Source organism: Petaurus breviceps, unplaced genomic scaffold, assembly GCF_028583685.1.
Source record: "Petaurus breviceps papuanus isolate PSGF00001 unplaced genomic scaffold, PetGlider_PUasm1.0 189, whole genome shotgun sequence".
NCBI lineage: Eukaryota > Metazoa > Chordata > Mammalia > Diprotodontia > Petauridae > Petaurus > Petaurus breviceps.
The window spans coordinates 18,600,359-18,621,731 of NW_027185809.1; the positions used below are offsets into that span (position 1 = coordinate 18,600,359).

Genomic DNA, 21,373 nt, shown 5'->3' on the forward strand with positions numbered 1-21,373 from the left:
TGTATTGTACAAGATAAATGATGCAATCATGTACTCAGTGTTCTTCATATTTCCATACCTCTATCTCCTTTAATTGCTCATTTGCTGAAATAATATCCAATTCTAAAGGTTGATTTTGCAGTTCATTGACTCTCTGCTCATCTTCAGTGTTTTTCATACTTTCTTGAGTTTCAGGAAAAAGTTGTTTTGACAAAAGCATTTCTATATCTGAATTCTGAAAACACAAAAAAGATAAATCATTCAATGTTCTACATCTAAAATGCAACATTGATTTTTATTAAAATATTCAACTATGCTTATTTTATTATCTGAATGATAACATAATAGAATAAGGAAAATTAGGTGCTTAGTAGCTGGTGCAGATTACTCCCTGTGCATTTATTACAATATTCTCTACCCTAGTGTTCACCAAAGAACTGTTGATATGTCAATGCTTTCTGATATGACTATATAGTATATATCAAGCAAGGAACATATCTTTTTTATCTTTCTATTTCTCCTGGTACCAACCAATTACAAGTGCTTTGTACATACTAGGTGCTTGATAAATGCTTAGAGAAGTGATTAATTTAACAATATAATAGGAAACAAGCTGCACTTTTAAGGACATAAAAATAAGTTATAGAAGAGAAAAAATTACACAGTTAACAGCTAATATATTGCAACACTCAACAAAGTATTTCACAAACAGAAGAATTGTAATGAGGCACTATGACTTTATGATAACTTCTGTCACTAACCTTTCAGCAGCAAGAATTCGGGTAAGGGTAAGGGAAATTATGTATGATTCTGAATCAACAAGTTTTTTTTTTTAGAATACATTAAATTTTCATAGAAGTTTTAATTAAGAGGAATTGTTTCTGTGCACTTATTTTATGGTATAAGTTATTCGACTAAGAGACAGGGTGGTGTAGTTAGTGGATGAAGATCTGGCCATGGAGTCAGGAGTACTTAAGTCTCTGAACCATGACATATATTGGCACTCCACTTTGCATCTGCTGCCCTGTCTTGATTCAACTCCACAAAATGCTCCTCCCAGGATAGCACTTATAAACTCAAAATTATGGCTAACTCAAGCCTTGATCTATACCTCCTCTCTTGGTCTTTCCCCTCTGATTGGAGATATGGAGGGCAGAGTATCAAACTCTTCCCAATGCCTTCCTTTGCAGAGGATAGAAACTGGATTCAAGTTACTCCCCTTTATATGTGCTACCCTGCCTGGTTTCAAGAAAAACATGCTCTGGCATTGGGTACCCCCAGGCATCACATTCTACCACTACCCCCTTTCCTGCCTCTTTTTCTGTGCTATCTCCTCCTTCAGATTATAAGCTATACCTTCTGTCTTTTCACTAATTGTATCCCCACAATTAGGACAGTGCCTGACACATAGTAAGAACTTAATAAAATTTAGTGGGTTGGATTGTTTGACCCTGGGCAAGTCACTTAACCTTTCTTGGTGCTCTAGACAACTCTTTAAAGTAATGAATCACAGAGAATATCCCAACTGGCATTGATGGAGGGAATTTCTTTATTGATCCAGTCTTCATCCCTAAGTTATTTCCCTAAAGAATTTAGGTTAGTTTCTATGTCCGAGCTACTTCATAACTGGGCACCATTTTAAAAGCATCTAATTATAAGTTTTGCTTTCATTGGTTTCTTTTTTTAACAAGTACAAAACGTATCAAGGCACACTCTTAACTTTTCCCAAAACTGAGAATAAAGCTTATTATCTCCAAGAAAAAGAAAAGCTCGTTCTTTGCCCGCTATCACATAGTGTTGATGAAACAATTATAACAGGCATGGAAATTTAGGTTTATAATATGTTTCTCTTTTTTAAAAAAAAGTTTCATACAACTAAATGTTCATCAATAGGACCCACCCTGGGAAAAAGACAAATTGTATAGTGTGCTACTTCACCTTTTCACTTTTATCTGAGTAACATCAAGTTAAAATTACTATCAAGGCCAACCTTTAAGGAAGAGACATTATAAAAGGCTATAGAGCAGGTAGGGAGGGACCGTCCCATTTGTTCTTAACTTGATGATGTTGTGCAAGGTGAGGGCATTTCATTTAGTACCAGCTAATATCTACTCACGACCTTACCAAGCTACAGCCTAATTGTGGCATTACTCCACATCCTCCCTTCCCCAATCCTCATGGAACAGTGGTAAGTGCCTCATTCTGTCTTAATCGAGAAATGGTTCTTCTTGTCCCTCTGACACCTGTTTGAAACAATCCAGTATCGAGTACATATGGCAATCTATCAACATCTATTAAACAACTATTATGTGCCAGGAACTGTGCTAAGCACTGGGAATAAAAAAAAGAAAAAGAGGCAAAAGATAGTCCCTGCTCTCAAGGAGCTCACACCCTAGTGACAGAGAAAACATGCAAACAAATATTTACAAGCAAGCTATATAAAGGGACAATATACGACCCATATAGTCATTATCAATTATGCCAGAAGAACAACTTCAAACTTAAGACCAATTATCATTTCTAATCACAGTAAGTAAGTTTATTATGCAAGTAAATTTTTGTTATACCTATATACATGTGTATATATATACACACATATATCACACACATGTCATATCACATTAGTTACAACATGCAATAATTTTTAAAGTACCTAAAATTTTTTTTAAATTGTCATTAGTTGCCTCCCTTCTAAAAGTTGTATTCCTGACTTTTCAGAAGTATCTATCATGTTGCCTTATATGAGCCTTGAAAATAAAACAACAGTCTTGTTTCTGCTCTTTTTCTTTTGACTGATTAACAGCTGTGAAAATTCTTTAATTTTCACCTCTCAGAAAAGTCTTGACACCTTTGGGACTGGCACAGATATTTTCCCTTATATTTCTTCCCCTCCATGAATAGAAGTCTCCACAATATTTTGTATAGCAAACATTTTCGAGGCACCTTCCAAAATACATTATTCTCTGAACTTCCAATTTGACTAAACTGCTTTTAAAAAGAAATGGCCAGGGATGGAGTAAATATGGTGTAGAAGAAGCAGGACTTCTGCAGGGCTCTGGCTTTGACCTCCCCCAATTCATGTTAAGGGTAACTCTGAAGAAACTTTGGAGCTGCAGAACCCACAAAATGACACTGAGAAGCCAACATCCCATTGAGGACAGCCCTGAAGGCTGGCAGGAATCGACCAGCAAAGCTCTCTGGGAGCCAGAGCCGAGCTCAGCCCCACCCCAAGGCTTTAGCCCCAGAGCGGGCCTGACCAGCCTCTGGCCAGAGGTACTACAGACCAACAGCAACTGTGGCCATTTCCAAATTGATCAACACATAGATGCAAAGGAGAAAGTGAGAGGTCAGTGTAGTCTGGACTTAGAGAGCCAGTAAGTGGGCCAGCTCCACATGGCAGCTTCAGTTCCTGGCCTGCAGAGTGTAGGGGGACCAAGCGCGAGTCTGAGGGGTAATCGCTCTTGCTTTAACCTGCTTGGATCTGGATTGCAGTCTAGGGTGGAGGTCCTGGGGTGTGTGTCCAGCTTGCCAGAGCTTGTGGAGACCTCAGAGAGGGCACCCATCTAATAGCCCTGACAGCTGAGAAAACCCCAGCATTTGGGATGAAAGCTCCCCTGTCTGGTGGCAGAGTCCTACTGTGGCAAAAAGCCCAGGGGTCAAGTGACTGAGGGGCAACATGACCAGGCAAAGGAAACAAAGCAGACAGAAGATTCCAACATTACACTCCTATTTTGGGGACAAAAAGGAGCAAAGCATGGAACAGGAGGAAAACAGTGAAGTCAGAACTCCTGCACCAAAGCTTCAAAGGAAAATACAAGCTGGTTACAGGCCATAGAGGCCCTTAAGAAGCAGATAAGAGAAGTGGAGGAAAACGTGGGAAGGGAAATGAGAACAATGCAAGAAAATTATGAAATGAGAGTCAACTGCCTGAGGAAAATAATACCTTAAAAAAGACTGACAAAAATGGCAAAAGAGGCTCAAAAAGGCAATGAGGAGAAGAATGCCTTAAAAAGCCAAATTTGCCAGATGGAAAAAGAATCTCAAAAGCTCACTGAGAAGAATCATTGCTTCAGAATTAGATTGGAGCAAATGGAAGCTAATGACTTCATGAGAAATCAAGATGCTGTTAAAAAGAAATCTCTCTTGCGAAAAACCACTGACCTGGAAAATAGATCCAGGAAAGATAATTTAAAAAATTATTGATCTACCTGAAAGCCATGATCAAAGCAAGAAGCTAGAAATCATCCTCCAGGAAGTTCTCAAAGAAAACTGCCCTGATGTTTTAGAACCAGAGGACAAAATAGAGGTTGAAAGAATCCATCAAACACCTCCTGAAAAAGATCCCAAAAAGAAAACTCCTAGGAATATTATAGCCAGGTTCCAGAATTCCCAGATTAAGGAGAGAATATTACAAGCAGCCAGGAAGAAACAATTTGAATATTGTGGAAACACAATCAGGATAACCCAGGGTCTGGCAGCTTCTACACTGAGGGATCAAAGGGCTTGGAATATGATATTCTGGAGGTCAAAGGAGCTGGGATTAAAACCAAGAGTCACGTACCCAGCAAAACTGAGTATCACATTTCAGGGGAAAATATGGTCATTCAGTGGAAAAGAGGACTTTCAAGCATTCTTGCTGAAAAAACCAGAGTTGAGTAGAAAATTTGACATTCAGATACAAGAAGCAAGAGAAGCATGAGAAGGTAAACAGGGAAAAGGAATCATAAGGAACTTATCAAAGTTGAACTATTAACATTCCTACATGGAAAAACAATAATTGTAACTTATGAAACTTTTCTCAGTAGTTGAAGGGATTAGAAATATATATATTTGTCTATATATGAGCGTATATGGACATATGAATACATATGTGAATGTGTGTATATATGTTTACAGGTATACATAGATAGAGGGCACAAGACCAATTTAACAGAAAGGGATGATACTTAAAAGGTGAAATTAAGAGGTGAGAGAGGAGGAGATGGGGAGAGACAGATTGGGGTAAACTATGTCATACAGAAGAGGCAAGGGAAAATGGTTACAATGGAGGGGAAGAATAGGAAGGCAAAAGGGAATGGGTCAACCTTATCCCCATTGAATTTGGCTTGAGGAGGGAATGAAATACCCACTAAATACTCACCCTCCAGGAGAGTGGGGGGGAAGGGGATTAGAGGGGGGATGATGGAAGGGAGGGCAGGCTGGGGTGGGGGAGGGAAGTTGGAAGCACCCACTTTTGAAAAGGGATGGGATCAAAGTAGAGAATAGAACAAGTGGGAGGTGGGATAGGAGGGAGGGAAATATAGTCAGTCTTTTACAATATATCTACTATGTTATTGTTTTGTATTAGCCACACATGTACAACCTATACTGAAGTGCTTATCTTCCCAGTAAGGGTGGATCACAAAAAATGAAGGGAATGAATCTGGAATTCAAAGTTTTAAAATCAAATATTCAAATATATGTGTGTGTATATATATTTATATGTATGTGTGTATGTATATATATACTATTATTAATACTATTTTACATATAATTGGGAAACAAGATACACAGGCACTGGGGCATAGAGATCCCCTGGAAAAGTCAAAAGGGGTATGGGAGAAAATATGGGAGAGAGCAGACTGGAGGAGGGGATATCCTGTGGGACTGCTATTTTGGGATGGTGGGTAGGGGAAAATCGGGGAGAAAATTTGTAACTCAAAATCTGGTGGAAACGAATAATGTAAATCAGAAGTTAATAAAGCATTTGAAAAAAATACACTAGAAATGCTTTTAGTTTACCTCAGAAATTGAAAGTGTTTTTCCAGTAACTGGTTCCCCTTGTTCCTCTAGCATAAAGCCCAGGAGTTGTTCTGTGCAACTCAACCACAGTTGGAAGTCTTGTACAATTCTCCTGTAGATCTGGTCATTTATGTCCATGGATTTTTCCAAGGATGCCACCTTAAACATCACAATTGCAAATGTTCAGAAAATTTGTTCAAAAGAATAAAAAAAGATTCAGACTTTCTGACTGATAATTATGCCCTCTGACAAGGAAATTAAAGATGTAATTACACATAAAAGGCAAAAAAGCAATTATGCCATGTAAGTTGACATATGGGAAGGAGAGGTCAAGAAAAATCACTTAAGAGATGTCACCTGTAATTTTGCTCTATAATTATTTTTTTTAATAGTGGACCAGAAATGGAATATCTTCAAACTACCTTGCGATGACAGAGAATAGGCAGTCTATGCTTTTAACTGCTTCACATTTTGAAGGTCTTTCATAGTAGGGAGGGAAGGAGAGAAGAGAGTGGCTTTGGCAGCTAAAAATTCCAGAGTCTATAGTTCCATAGGCTTTGAAATCATTCCAAATATACATTCTCAACTACCAACAAAGCAAAGGAATATGGTTGCCTTTTCCCCTTCTCATATACTCTATTTTAGGATTCCCCTTTGTTATTTCTTTTTTTTTTTAAAGAAATTGGGGTTAAGTAACTTGCTCAAGGTTACACGGCCAGTTATTTTGTGTGGGTGTTAAGTATCTGAGGCCGGATCTGATCTCGGGTCTCCCAACTCCGGGGCCAGCCCTAATTTCTTTTAGCTTCTTGGAATCTATACTAACTCTTTTCCTATGAGTAGGCATAGAGAAATTATAATTTTTGTCAGTGGAATCAGTAACCATGTTGAAAAACATATGGTTCTATGGAAGTCTTAGTTTTAGAAAAGTCAAATTTAAGATCATAGTTGGATTAATTTTTAATGTGGTTTTTGTACACTAGAGGCAATGTCTCATGGTGGATATAGGGATCGTCATGGTCTTGGAGTCAAGAATACCTAGATTTATGTCCTGTCAGTGACATATTAAGATGTGTGACCTTAGGAAAGTCACAATTTTCTCATCTACAACATGAAGGACTTGGACAAGATGACCTTCAAGGTTCCTTTTAGCTCTAAGTTCATCAGTTTCTCAGTTTCCTGGGCAATTCCCTAAAGTTGTGATATAGACCAGTTAGTGATCTGTGGAAGGTGTTGTAAAACTAGGAATTCCTCAAATTGATGGAATCACAGGTGGTCTGAACTGAATCAAATAAAATAATAAAATAAAATGTGTGTTATACAGGGTGTCCCAAAAGTCTTAATACAAAATTCAGCTTTAATAGCCAGACTATTATCTGAGACAAGATTAGAATTCAGGTTTTCCTAATGCCAATTCTACTGTGCTATTCACTAAGTCATGCTGCCTCTTATTTATATTTCAATATCAAAAGTGCTTAGAGGGGTACATATCCTAAAATTGTATAAGCTGCTCAAATATTGTCAAACCTAAAAATGGGATTCTGAATCAAAGTTCATGAACACTGTATTGTTGTTGTTCAGTCAATTAGTCATGTCCAACTCTTGGTGACCCCATGGACCAAGTGTCCATAGGATTTTCTTGTCAAAGATACTGAAGTGATTTGCTATTGCCTTTTGTCAGACCATCACAGCTTAAGTGATTTGCCCAAGGTCACACAGTTAGGAAGTGTCTGAGGCTGGATTTGAACTCAGATCATCCTGATTCCATGCATAGTGCTCAATCCACTGAGGCTGCTGCCTCTGAACACTGTATTACAAATTCATTTTTGTAAAGGTATAAAAGTACTCACTTGGTCTTCAGTTTTTAGTGGCTCTTTTGTCTTCAGGTCTTCAAAAGATGTTTGAATTGTCTTCAGTTTTTCTTGGACAACATCTGGAATGTTTGAGATTTGATTGTTCATCTGGTCATTCTTCAAATTATCTGCGGCAGATTCCCGCTGACTAGAAATCATAAAAATCAGGAAGGTTGCTCATTTTATTAGTTAGATTTAACTTTAAGTGACTAAAAATTACAACTTTTTCAATTCTTAGAAAAATACAAGCAAGTGGAATTTAGCTATGGGACTATTTAAAACTTTGATACAAAATATGAAAAATAATGTTCCTCACAGTGACATATTTTGTTGAAGGCTATACCTTAAGCAATCTTAAAATTAATGTATAACAGTTATTTCTTCCATTAACACCAACTTTTCCTGACTTCCAGCTGCTTCCTGGACTTCACCACTCCTAACTCCCATCAAATGTAGACCACAAAAATGCCCGAGAACATTTTAAATTTAAGGATATATTTTTGCACAAAAAGTCAGAGCAAAAAACTGTGAACTGGATAATAGCTAATGCCAGGAAGAATAATGAATGAAAAGCTTACTAATTATACAACCCTTAAGCATCTCTCCTTCCTCTGAACTCCTGAAACACTTTGTCTAAATTGGTCATCTTTACATTTATTTACATGGCCTTACCTCACCCCTCAAATCCATTTCCTGCTACTAAAGTATGGATTTCATGTGAAGAGAGAATGTCTACATTGACTAGATACAATGTTGAATGTAGTAGATACTCAAAAAATATTTGAAGGAATTCATTAATATTTTGTTTATAGATTTATTTTCAAGCCTAAATTGACATCTGAACTAGGTGGGTAAATGCTGGGAAGACCTCAATTCAAATCCTTCCTTAGATATTCACTAGCTGTGTGACTCTGGGCAGGTCATTCTGCCTCTCTTAGATTCAGGCTCCTCATCTATAAAATGAAGATAATAATAGTACCTACTTCTCAGGGTCACTGTGAGGAATACATGAAATCAATGATATAAAGCACAATGTAAACCTTAAAGTGCTCTATATATGTGGGGGAGGGAGGGAGGACAGTGATTTTTTTTCCCTATCATTATTTCCTATGGTAACAGAAATATGTGTTTGATTTTTCACAAGAAGACTAAATTTCAAAACTTTTTCATTTCCCAGAAGGTTCCAGGCTTAATCAATACTAAAGATACCTGTATCCAAAACACAAAACTTTATTTAACACAGTCAATGATTAATCTTCATAGCAGAAGTAAAATCAGCACTCCACCTTGTGATTTTGATAATTGTATCATAGAATTTATAGAATTTGAGAGTTGGAAACTTCTTGGCCATCATATAATACAACTCTCTTATTTAAAAAAATAAGGAAACATCTCCTTCCCTTAACTATATTCCATCTTAAATATATATATGCATTCCATTTTCTAGGAATATTATTTTTCCTTATTCTATAATGTGCACAATTAACCCCCTCCCCATATTTTAGAATACAATGAATGGTAAAATTTCAAGATCAAGACAGTTTTTTACAGGGGAAAAAATGGGTGACTGAAATACTGATTATCATGATTATGTAGCAGAGTAAGAAAATAACTGTATTTAGAGTCAAGAAAACCAGTTACAGATCCTGGATATGTGATGGTTGGATGAGATAACCCTGCTGGCTGGAAACCGGGGAGTGACACCATCAAGCCTGATGTTCAGGATAGTAAAGAATACTTCTCCAACCAGCAGTGAGTTGCTCTCTGCAGCCACAGATGGTCCTCTTCCTCTTCTCCCCTCCCCCCCATGGGGCCTGTGGATTTGCTAGCTACTGTCTGCAGGACAAATGTGCTTGATCTTTCCCAACCTTTCAACTGGAAGGTCTTTGTAGCAGGAGACCAGGCAGTGTGGGGTAGCTGGGCATGCCCTCTGCTCATGGGGCCTGACTCATCTAGATCATTCCTCCCTCTCTCAGGGCAGCAACCCACTGGCTCAGCCTGCCAGCTCTCTTTCTCACTCTTAATGACCAAGTGCTGTGTTAACATTGTTTGTACCATAGTCACCTCTTTGGTCTCAAGCCCATCTTATGTTTTGTAGCTCTATTAAACTTGTCCTAAGGGGAAAAAAAAGAGGGAATATGAACTGATCTCAAGTCCAGAAAGCATTCTTAGAAGAGCTCAGGAAGGACTTTAAAAACCAAGTTAGAGAGGTAGAAGATAAAATGACTAATTCTTTTAAAATCAAAATTGCAAAAATAGAAAAACATTTCAATGAAGAAATCAGCACCTTAGAAAAAAATGGGTGAAATGGAAAAAGAGGCTCAAAATCTAACTGGAGAAAATAAATCCCTAAAAAGGAAATCTAAAATATGGAAAAGGAACTTCAAAAACTGAGGAAAATAATTGGCTAAAAATTAGAATCAACCAAATTGAAGCTGATGACTCTATGAGGCACCAAGAATCAGTCAAAATATCAAGAATGAAAAATTAGAAAAAGAGGTAAAATATCTCAACGGAAAAATAAATTATCTGGAAAACAGATCCAGAAGAGATAATCTAAGAATTATTGGTCTACCAGAAAATCACGATGAAAAAAAATGCCTGGATAACATCTTCCAAGAGCTCATCAAGGAAAACTGCCCTGAGATCCTAGAAGCCGAAGGTAAAATAGAAATCAAGAGAATCCACCGGACACCTCCTGAAAGAGATCCCAAACTGAAAACTCTGCGATATGTAGCCAAATTCCAGAACTATCAGGTAAAGGAGAAAATACTGCAAGCAGCCAGAAAGAAACAATTCAAATATCATAGAACTACACTGAGGATCACACAGCATCTGGCAGCTTCTACACTGAAAGATCGGAGGGACTGAAATATGATATTTCGCAAAGCAAAAGAGCTCAGGTCACAACCAAGGATCTAGTGAAACTGAGCATAATCTTTCAGGCAAGGAGATGGTAATTCAATAATATAAGGGACTTCCAGACCTTCCTGATGAAAAAACCAGAGCTCAATGGAAAATTCAATCTCCAATGACAAGACTCGAGAGAGATATAGAAAGGTAAATAGGGAAAAACACACACACACACACAAACACACTCACACATAACTTGTTATTTAATAAGAGCAAACTGTTTACATTACTATATGGGAAGCTAATACCTGTTAATATTGAGAATTGTATACTTATCAGAGAATTTAAAAGGGATATAGAAAAAATAGTGGGGGTGGCTATAAATGAAACAAAATGATGATTAAAAAAAGCCTTATTAAGAGGTACAAAGGGACCGCAATGGAAGAAGAGGAAAGAACGAATCAGAAAAGGGTATTATGCCACACAAAGAGGCATAAAAACATATTATAGTAGAGGGAAAGATGGGAGGGAGATGAACATTATATGAATTTCGCCCTCATTGATCCTGGTGTAAGGAGGGAATAACATAATCACTTAAGTACAGGACTCTGAAGAAGAGACATAAAACCTTTCATAATAGAAGGAAAGTGGGGAGGGAGAGGAGCATTGCACAAGATCTATTCTAGGTAATCTTGGTTCAAGGAAGAAATAACATACTACATTAAGTATAAAAATCTATCATACCCTACAGGCAGTAGGAGGGGGAAAGGGCTAAGAAAAGGGGAGCATGGGGGCAGCTAGGTGGCACAGTAAATAGAGCACTGGCCCTGGAGTCAGGAGGACCTGAGTTCAAATCCAGCCTCAGACACTTGACACATTTACTAGCCGTGTGACTTTGGGCAAGTCATTTAACCCCAATTGCCCTCCAAAAAGCAAAAACAAAAGTCATATTAAAAAAAGACAAGTTAGAAGGGAGGGAAGAAGTTCTAAGGGGGAAGGGTAAGAAAAGGGAGGGAGTCAGATAAGGAGGGAATACTGAAGGAGGCAGAGGTCAAAAGGAAAACTCTTAAGGAGAGGAGGGGAGAAAGGAGAAAAAATAAAAGCATAAACAGGGGACGGAATAGGATGGAGGAAAAGACACAGATAGTAATCATAACTGTGAATGAGATGAACTCCCCTATAAAATAGAGGCAGACAGCAGAATGGACTAAAAAGTGTAATCTTACAATATGCTATTTATAAGAAACACATTTGAAGCAGGGGGATATACACAGGGTAAAGGTAAAAGGCTAGAGTAAAAAATATTATGCATCAGCCAAAGTAAAAAAAGCAGGGGTAGTAATCCTTACCTCAGAAAAAGCAAAAGCAAAAATAGATCTAATTAAAAGAGATAAGGAAGGAAACTATATCCTGCTAAAAAGCACCATCAAAAATGAAGTAATAATCATTACTAAATATGCACCAAGCAGCAAAGTATCCATATTCCTGGAGGAGAAGTTAAGGAAGTTAGAGGAAGAAATAGATAGCAAAATGATACTAGTGGAGGAACTCAATCTCTCCCTCTCTGAACTTGATAAATCTAACCTCAAAAAAAAAAATAAGAAAGAAGTTAAGGAGGTAAATAGAATCTTAAAGAAGATAGATATGGTAAACATCTGGAGAAAACTGAGTGGGGATAAAAAAAGAATATACCTTCTTCTAAGTGGTACATGGCACATACACAAAAACTGACCATGTATTAGGGCACAGAAACCTCACAATTCAGTGCAGAAAGTCAGAAATCTAAAGTGCATCCTTCTCAGATCATGATGCAATAAAAACTATATGTAATAAAGGTCCATGAAAGGAAAAACTAAAAACTAATTGGAAACTAAATACCTTACTCCTGAAGAATGAGTGGTTCAAACAAGAAATTATAGAAACAATCAATAGCTTCATTCAAGAGAATGACAATAATGAGACAACATATCAAAACTTGTATGATGCAGCAAAAGCAGTTCTTAGGGGAAGTTTTATATCCCAGAATGCATACATAAATAAAATATAGAGAAAATGGATGTCAATAAATTGGGCATGCAACTGAAAAAGCTAGAAAAAGAACAAATAGAAAATCCCCAATTAAATACTAAATTAGAAATAATGGAAACCAAAGGAGAGATCAATAAAATTGAATTTAATTAAACTATTGAACTAATAAATAAAACTAAGAGCTGGTTGTATGACAAAACCAATAAAATTAATAGACCATTAGCCAATATTATAAAAAAAAATTAAAGAAGAAAACCAAATTAAAAGTATCAAAAATGAAAAGGGTGAATCTATCTCCAAGGAGGAGGAAATTAAAACAATAATTAGGAATTATTTTGCCCAATTGTATGCACATAAATTTGACAATCTTAGTGAAATGGATGAATATATACCAAAATATAAGTTGCCCAGATTAACTGAAGAGGAAGTAAATTACTTAAATAACCCTATCTCAGAAAAAGAAATCAAAGAAGCCATCAGCAAACTCCCTAGGAAAAAATCTTTACTAGTGAATTCTATCAAATATTTAAAGAACAATTGATTCCAATACTCTAAAAACTATTTGGGAAAATTGGAGAAGAAGGAGTTCTACTAAATTCTTTTTATGACACAAATATGGTACTGATACCTAAATCAGGAAGAGACAAAATGGGGAAAGAAAATTATACACCAATCTCCCGCATGAATATAGAGGCAAAAATTTAAATAAAATATTAGCAAAAAGACTACAGCAACTTATCACAAGAATAATACACTTTGATCAGGTAGGATTTCTTCAAGGATGGTTCAAAATTAGGAAAATCAATAGTATAATTGATCATATCAACAACAAAACTAGCATAAACCACATGATTATCTCAATAGATGCAGAAAAGGCTTTTGACAAAATACAATATCCATTCCTATTAAAAACACTAGAAAGGGGAGTAGAAAGAGGACCTCTGCATGGCTCCAGCTATCACCAACTCTAATTCATGATTGAACAAACTTTGGAGCTACAGAACCCACAAAATGACACAGAGAAGCTAACCTCCCTATGGAGACAGCCCAGCAGGCCAGCAGAAATCTGCTAGCATAGTGCTTTGTGAGCCTAGCCCAGCTCCACACCATGGTTTTAGGCCCAGGGCGTGCCTGACCAACCACCAGCTGGAGGGACTCCAGATCACTAGCAGCTGTGGTGGTCCAGAATTATCAACACATAGATGCAAATGACAAAGTGAGAGGTCAGTAAAATGTGGACTTTGGGACCCAGTAGTAAGGAGTGCCAGCTTTTGCCCCCACGGCGAGAAGCTGCTGAGAGCTCTGGTGCAGCCACTGCCACAAGGCAGCTTCAGCTCCGGGACTGGAGAGTGTAGGGGGACCAAGCAACCAGTCTGAGGGGTAATCGCTCTTGCTTTAACCTGCTTGGATCTGGATTGCGGTCTAGGGTGGAGGTCCTGGGGTCTGTGAACAGTTTACCAGCCTATGTGGAGGCTTCAGAGAGGGCACCCAACGAATACCTATGGCAGCTGAGAAAACGCCAGCGATTGGTATGAAGCTCCCCTGTCTGACAGCAGAGTCCTACTGTGGCAAAAAGCCCAAAAGTCAAGTAGTTGAGTGGCAACATGACCAGGCAAAGGAAGCAAAGCAAACAGAAGAATCCAACATTAGACTCCTATTTTGGGGACAAAAAGGATCAAATCACAGAACAGGATGAAGACAGTGAAGTCAGAACTCCTGCACCAAAAGCTTCAAAGGAAAATACGAACTGGTTACAGGCCATAGAGGACCTTAAGAAGCATTTTGAAAGGCAAATAAGAGGAGTGGAGGAAAAATTGGCAAGAGAAATGAGAAAGATGCAAGAAAATTATGAAATGAGAGTCAACAGCCTGACTGAGGAAAATAACATGTTAAAAAATAGACTAACTCAAATGGCAAAAGAGGTTGAAAAGGGCAATAAGGAGAAGAATGCCTTAAAAAGCCAAATTTGCAGATGGAAAAAGAATCTCAAAAGCTCACTGAGAGAATCATTCCTTCAGAATTAGATTGGAGCAAATGGAAGCTAATTACTTTATGAGAAATCAAATGCTGTTAAACAGATCCAAACAAATGAAAGAACAGAAAGCAACGTGAAATATCTCATTGGAAAAATCACTGACCTAGAAAATAGATCCAGGAGAGATAATTTAAAAATTATTGGACTACCCGAAAGCCATGATCAAAGAAAGAACCTAGTAATCATCCTCCAAGAATTTCTCAAGGAAAACTGCCCTGATGTTTTAGAACCAGAGGGCAAAATAGAGGTTAAAAGAATCTACCAATCACCTTCGCAAAAAGATCCCAAAAAGAAAACTCCCAGAAATATTATAGCCAGCTTCTGAAATCCCAAGATCAAGGAGGGGAATATTACAAGCAGCCAGGAAGAAACAATTTGAATCTTGTGGAAACACAATCAGGATAACACAGCATCTGGCAGCTTCTACAATGAGGGATCGAAGGGCTTGGAATATGATATTCTGGAGGGCAAAGGAGCTGGGATTAAAACCAAGAATCACCTACCCAGCAAAACTGAGTATCATGTTTCAGGGTGAAATATGGTCATTCAGTGGAATAGAGGATTTTCAAGCATTCTTGATAAAAAAAAAAACAGAATTGAATAGAAAATTTGACATTCAGATACAAGAAGCATGAGAAGGTAAACAGGGAAAAGAAATCATAAGGAACTTATCAAAGGTGAACAATTTACATTCCTACGTGGAAAAACGGTAATTATAACTGATGAAACTTTTCTCAGTATGCAAATAGTTTAAGGGAATAGATATGTGTATGTATATATATGTGTGTGTGTGGTGTATATATATATATATATATATATGTATATATATGTATATATGTCTATATTGGAGGGTATATGGGCATATGAATACATATGTGAATGTGTGTGTATATGTTTACAGGTATACAGAGATAGAGGGCACAGGACCAATTTAATAGGAAGGGATAATACTTAAAAGGTGAAATTAAGAGGTGAGAGAGGAATATAATGAGAGGGGGTGGGGAGAGACAGAATGGGGTAAACTATCTCACATAGAAGAGGCAAGGGAAAATGGTTACAATGGAGGGGAAGACTAGGAAGGCAAAAGGGAATGGGTCAACCTTATTCTCATTGAATTTGGCTTAGGTAGGGAAGGACATACTCACTAAATAGGGTATCTCACCCTCCAGGAGAGTAGAGGGGAAAGGGATGGGGGGGGGGTAATGAAAGTGAGGGCAGGCTGAGGGGGAAAGAAGTTGGAAGCACCCACATTTGAAAAGGTACAGGACCAAAGTAGAGAGCAGAACAAGTGGGGGATAGGATAAGAGGGAGGGAAATATAGTCAGTCTTTCACAATATATCCACTATGGAAATGTTTTGCTTAACTACACATGTACAACCTATATTGAATTGCTTATCTTCCCAGTTATGGTGGGTGACAAGGGAGGAAGGGAAAGAATCTGAAATTCGAAGTTTTAAAATCAAATGTTTAAAAATACATATATATACTATTATTACTATTACTTTACATGTAACTGGGAAATAAGATAAATCTGGAGAAGTTAATAAAGCATTTGAAAAATGAAAGAAAACCACACTAGAAAGTACAGGAATAAATGTTGTCTTCCTTAAAATAATAGGTAGCATCTGTTTAAAGCCATCAGCAAGTATTATATGTGATGGGGATAAGCTAGAAGCATTTCCAATAATATCAGGGGTGAAACAAGGATGTCCACTATCACCCCTTTTATTCAATCTGGTACTAGAAATGTTAGCAGTAGCAATTAGAAAAGAAAAAGAAATTGAAGGAATCAAATTAGGCAAAGAAGAGACTAAACTATTACTCTTTGCAGATGATGTGATGATATATTTTAGAGAATCCTAGAGAATCAAGTAAAAAACTACTTGAGACAATAAATAAATTTGCCAAAGTTGCAGGATATAAAATAAACCCACATAAATCCTTGGTATTCTTATATATTTCTAATGAAATCCAACAACAAGAGATAGAAAGAGAAATCCCATTTAAAGTTACTGGAGACATTATAAAATATTTGGTATTCTACCTGCCAAAACAAACTCAAGACCTATATGAGCACAGCTACAAAACACTTTTTGCACAAATAAAGTCAGATCTAACTAACTGGAAAAACTTCAATTGCTTTTGTCTGGATCAAGCCAATATAATAGAAATGACAATTTTACCAAAATTAAATTACATATTTAGGGCCATACCAATCAATCTACCAAAAGATTATAGAGCTAGAAAAAAATACAAAATTCATTTAGAAGAACAAAAGTTCCAGAATATCAAGGGAATTAATGAAAAGAAGTGCTAGGGAAGGTGGCCCAGTCATACCAGATTTTAATCTGTATTATAAAGCAGCAGTCATCAAAACTACTTGGTACTGTCTGAGGAATAGAGTAGTGAATCAATGGAATAGATTAGGTACAGGAGACTCAGCAGTCAATGTCTATACTAATCTACTGTTTGACAAACCCAAAGATCCCAGTTTTGGGGATAAGAACTCATTATCTGACAAAAACTTCTGGGAAAACTGGAATATAGCATGGCAGAAACTGGTCATAGACCATTATCTAACACCATATACCAAAATCAAGTCTAAATGGGTGCATGATCTAGGTATAAAGGCTGAAAATGATAGAGGGCATAGGACCAATTTAATAGGAAGGGATGATACTTAAAAGGTGAAATTAAGAGGTGAGAGAGGAATATAATGAGAGGAGATGGGGAGAGATAGAATGGGGTAAACTATTTCACATAGAAGAGGCAAGGGACAATGTTTACAATGGAGGGGAAGAACAGGAAGGCAAAAGGGAATGGGTCAACCTTATTCTCATTGAATTTGGCTTAGGTAGGGAATGACATACCCATTAAATAGGGTATCTCACCCTAGAGGAGAGTAGGGGGGAAGGGGATGAGAGGGGAGATAATGAAAGGGAGGGCAGGCTGGAGGGGAGGGAAGTTGGAAGCACTCACTTTTGAAAAGGGCCTGGACCAAAATAGAGAATAGAACAAGTGGGGGATGGAATGAGAGAAGGAAATATAGTCAGTCTTTCACAATATATCCACTATGGAAATGTTTTACTTAACTACACATGGTGGAATCGCTATTTTGGGGTGGTAGGTAGGGGAAAAATGAGGAGAAAATTTATAATTCAAAATCTTGTGGAAATGAATGATGTAAACTAAAAAATTAAAAAGAGAAAAACAAACAAACGAAAAAAGAATACAAGTCATTGCCCAATTGATATATGGTCAAAGGATATAAACAGGCAGTTTTCAAAGGAAGAAATTAAAGTTATCTATAAGCATATGAAAAAATGCTCTAAATCACTATTGATCAGAGAAATGTAAATCAAAACAACTCTGAGGTACCACATCTCACCAGTCAGATTGGCTAAGATGACAAAACCAAAAAATGACAAATACTGGAGAGGATGTGGAAAAATTGGAACACTAAAGCATTGCTGGTGGAGTTGTGAACTGATCCAGCCATTCTGGAGAGCAATCTGGAACTATGCCCAAAGGATTATAATTAATTGCATACCCTTTGACTCAATAATACCACTTCTACAGCTGTATCCCAAAGAGATCATAGAAGTGGGAATAAGACCTATATGCACAAAAATATTTATAGTGGCTTTTTTTGTGGTGGCAAAGAATTGGAAATTAAGGGGATGCCCATCAATTGGGGAATGGCTAAACAAGTTGTGGTATATGAATGTAATGGAATAGTATTTTGCTATAAGAAATGAGGAGCAGATGGACTTCATATTTACCTGGAGAGACTTATGTAAGCTGATTCTGAGTGAGAAGAGCAGAACCAAGATAAATTTGTACACAATAACAGACACAGCTTATGTGTGATGACCAACTTTGATAGACTGGACTGTTCTCAGCAATGCAAAGTTTTAAGACAACTTCAAAAGACTCATGATGGAAAGAGATATCTACATTCAGAGAAAGAACTAGAAAGAACAAAAGTTTGAATGCAGATTGAAGCAAACTACTTGCTCTCTTTCTTTTTCTTGTTTGCTTTTGTTTCCTCTTTCCCATTGTTCATTCCATGGGTTACAATCCTTCTTTACAACGTTACTAATGTCTAATGTGGAAGTACTTGCAGATTCTATAGTTGATTGCGTGCCGCCATGGGGTGGGGTGGGGGGAGAGGAAAGGGAGGGGGAGAAAATTTGAAACTCAAGAGATTGTGGAACTGAATCTTGTAAACTAAAAGTAAACATAATAAATACCAAAAATAAATAAATAAAAGATTAAGAATAACAAATTCTGGGCTGCCATTAAATCATTAGACCCTCATAAAACATGGGTTAAATAGTGAGATAAGTTGGAGAGCAGCCTGGATCCTTCCAAGCATAACCTTATACAATAAGAATCTAATAAAATGCAGTTAGCTATCATGACAAATGCTCCTTCTGTCTCCCAACACCAGCATTATTCATAAATAGATAAACATAAACAAAGAAGGACTTCACAATAGTTCTGATTTCATAAGTGTAATTCCTAAGAATATAAGGTTGCATGGATAGAGATCCAAGCTTCAAGAGGGAAAGACTTGAACTGAGGTACTGACTGTGACATATACTTGCCATGTGGTCCCAGCAAAATCACTTATGCTCAGTGCACAAGGGCAGCTGTCTAACTCTAAGTCAGAGTGGTCTATCTATATTGATAAGTTTGCTTAATAGGAGTTCCCTACATGAATGAAATCATAAGTTTGAGGGGGGAATTTCCTCAGAAAAACTGCACATTCATTTAATTTCATAAACATTAAGCAAGGTTATATATTAGTGACTCAACTAGGTGTTAGGGATCTTATTAAGTAAACATGATAGAAAATAATTATATATGTAGGGGAAAGGGAAGGAATAAGCATTCATATAATACCTACTATGTGTTAGGGGCTGTGTTAATCACTTTACAAATATCATCTCATTTTATCCTCACAACAACCCTGGGAGGTAGGTGCTAATAGGACCAACATTTTATGGTTGAGGAAACTGAGGCAGTAGAGGTTAGATGATTTGCCCAGGATCACATAGCTAGTAAATATCTGAGGCTGGTTTTTAAGTCAAGTCTTCCTGACTCCAGGCCCAGCATTCATGTATATAATAGGTATCTTCTCAATGGGTGGTAGATTGGAACTGAAAATAAACATTTTAAATGAATTAATTTAAATAAGAAACACATTATGGAACCCTACCTACAGGATGTCACTATAGAAATGTTTGCAGTTATGATTTACCTTTTGTGAGTTACAAGCACCCTATCAGACTCTTCTCTGATCTTAAGCATTTCTGTGCTCTCAGGCACTAAATTTTTCTCCAAGTTACTAGGTTCAATAGTGTGATCTTCAGTGTTCATGACTTCCGCATACTCTTGTTTTAACAACATGTCAACCTGTAAAATTTTAAAATGTGACAAGACATTTTCTGAAACAAAGCAACTATTACTAATTTGAAACAAAGCAACAATGACAAAATAAAATGCATATTGATTCATGGTGTTACATCAGCATCAAGACAAAAATAATTTCATTTGATATTTCAGCACCAAAAAATTTACAATAATGACAAAAAAGACACTACTTTGGAAAAATATGCAGAAGTGGATGGAGGATTTAAGTAATGAATGTTCAAACTATCTCATAATGTATAATATTTTTTGGCAAAAATAGGATTTATGAGGTTTTTATATATTTGATATTAAATATAAAACTTGTAAAGAGTCTAGAGGTCTTCCCCACTTACAGTTCCACCTTAAGAAGTTTTGCTAATTTGTGGATTAAAAGTCTTGAAAGCACAAATTGCATTTTCCACAACAATGAGTGACTCTATTAGACCATTTATGTGGTAGTTGGCATCCTCTCTGGGTCTCAGTTTCCACATTTCCCCAGTAGGGGGTGGACTACCTGGCCTCTATGGTCTCTTCGAATTCTGATCTTAAAGACCTCAGTTTTGGACACACTGAGTTTGAGGTGCCAGTGAAATATCTAACTGGACCTACATCATAAATTCCTAGTTTCCTTCAAAGTACAGCTCAAATACCACCTTTCTCTTCCTCCCACGGTCATGAATAGATTTTAATTCGCATTTTCAGGATATGAAAAGGAGCTAAAATGGAATTTGTTTGTTTTTTACACACACACATTCACATCTCCATGATTATGCCTAAAAATTACTACCAAAATAAGTTGCCAGCTTTTTGCAGTATGACTACCAGAAGAGACTCTATGGAAGACGTATTTGTTTTCTTTTGTTGTCAATTTTTTTCAGTCATTTTTGAATCTTCATAACCCCTTCTGAGGTTTTTTTGGCAAGGATACTGGAGTGGTTTGCCATTTCCTTCTCTAGCTCATTTTACAGATAAGGAAACTGAACCAAATAGGGTTAAGCAATTTATCAAGGTCAATTTTAGGTAATTTTTTAAAAAGCTACAACAGCTAATGCTTAAATCTTATAAATGCAAATTTATAAACTTCTTAATAGCAAAACCCAGTAAGGTCATCACTTCTTCATTCAATAATTCCCCTCGTTTTCAAAATTATTCATGTAATTCATGAACTATTAGAGATAAGAGCTGCACTTCCACAATGACCAACAGGCTACAAAATGTGGTTGAGCTTAGTCGAGGAACCTGGGGCCTCAAGGCCACATGTGGCCCTCTAGGTCCTCAAGTGCAGCCCTAAATCCACAAATTTAGTCAAAGGGCTATACTTGAGGACCTAGAGGGCTATATGTGGCTTCAAGGCTACAGGTTCCCCACCCCTAGAGATAACGTCATAATGTTTCTAGGTCTCAATGTGAAAATTAATGTTACTAAGAT

General features: G+C 37.0%; 1 protein-coding gene across 1 annotated transcript in view; it reads right to left on the reverse strand.

Annotated features, from left to right (window-relative positions):
* Positions 1-21,373, reverse strand: part of SYNE2 (spectrin repeat containing nuclear envelope protein 2) — a 493,787-nt gene that overhangs the window by 246,513 nt on the left and 225,901 nt on the right. Inside the window, exons 47-50 of the mRNA XM_069091728.1 lie at positions 19,794-19,948; positions 7,608-7,758; positions 5,761-5,919; positions 59-214 (exon numbers count right to left, since the gene is read on the reverse strand). Coding sequence (XP_068947829.1) covers positions 59-214; positions 5,761-5,919; positions 7,608-7,758; positions 19,794-19,948 — 621 coding nt within the window. The remainder of the gene's footprint in view (positions 1-58; positions 215-5,760; positions 5,920-7,607; positions 7,759-19,793; positions 19,949-21,373) is intronic.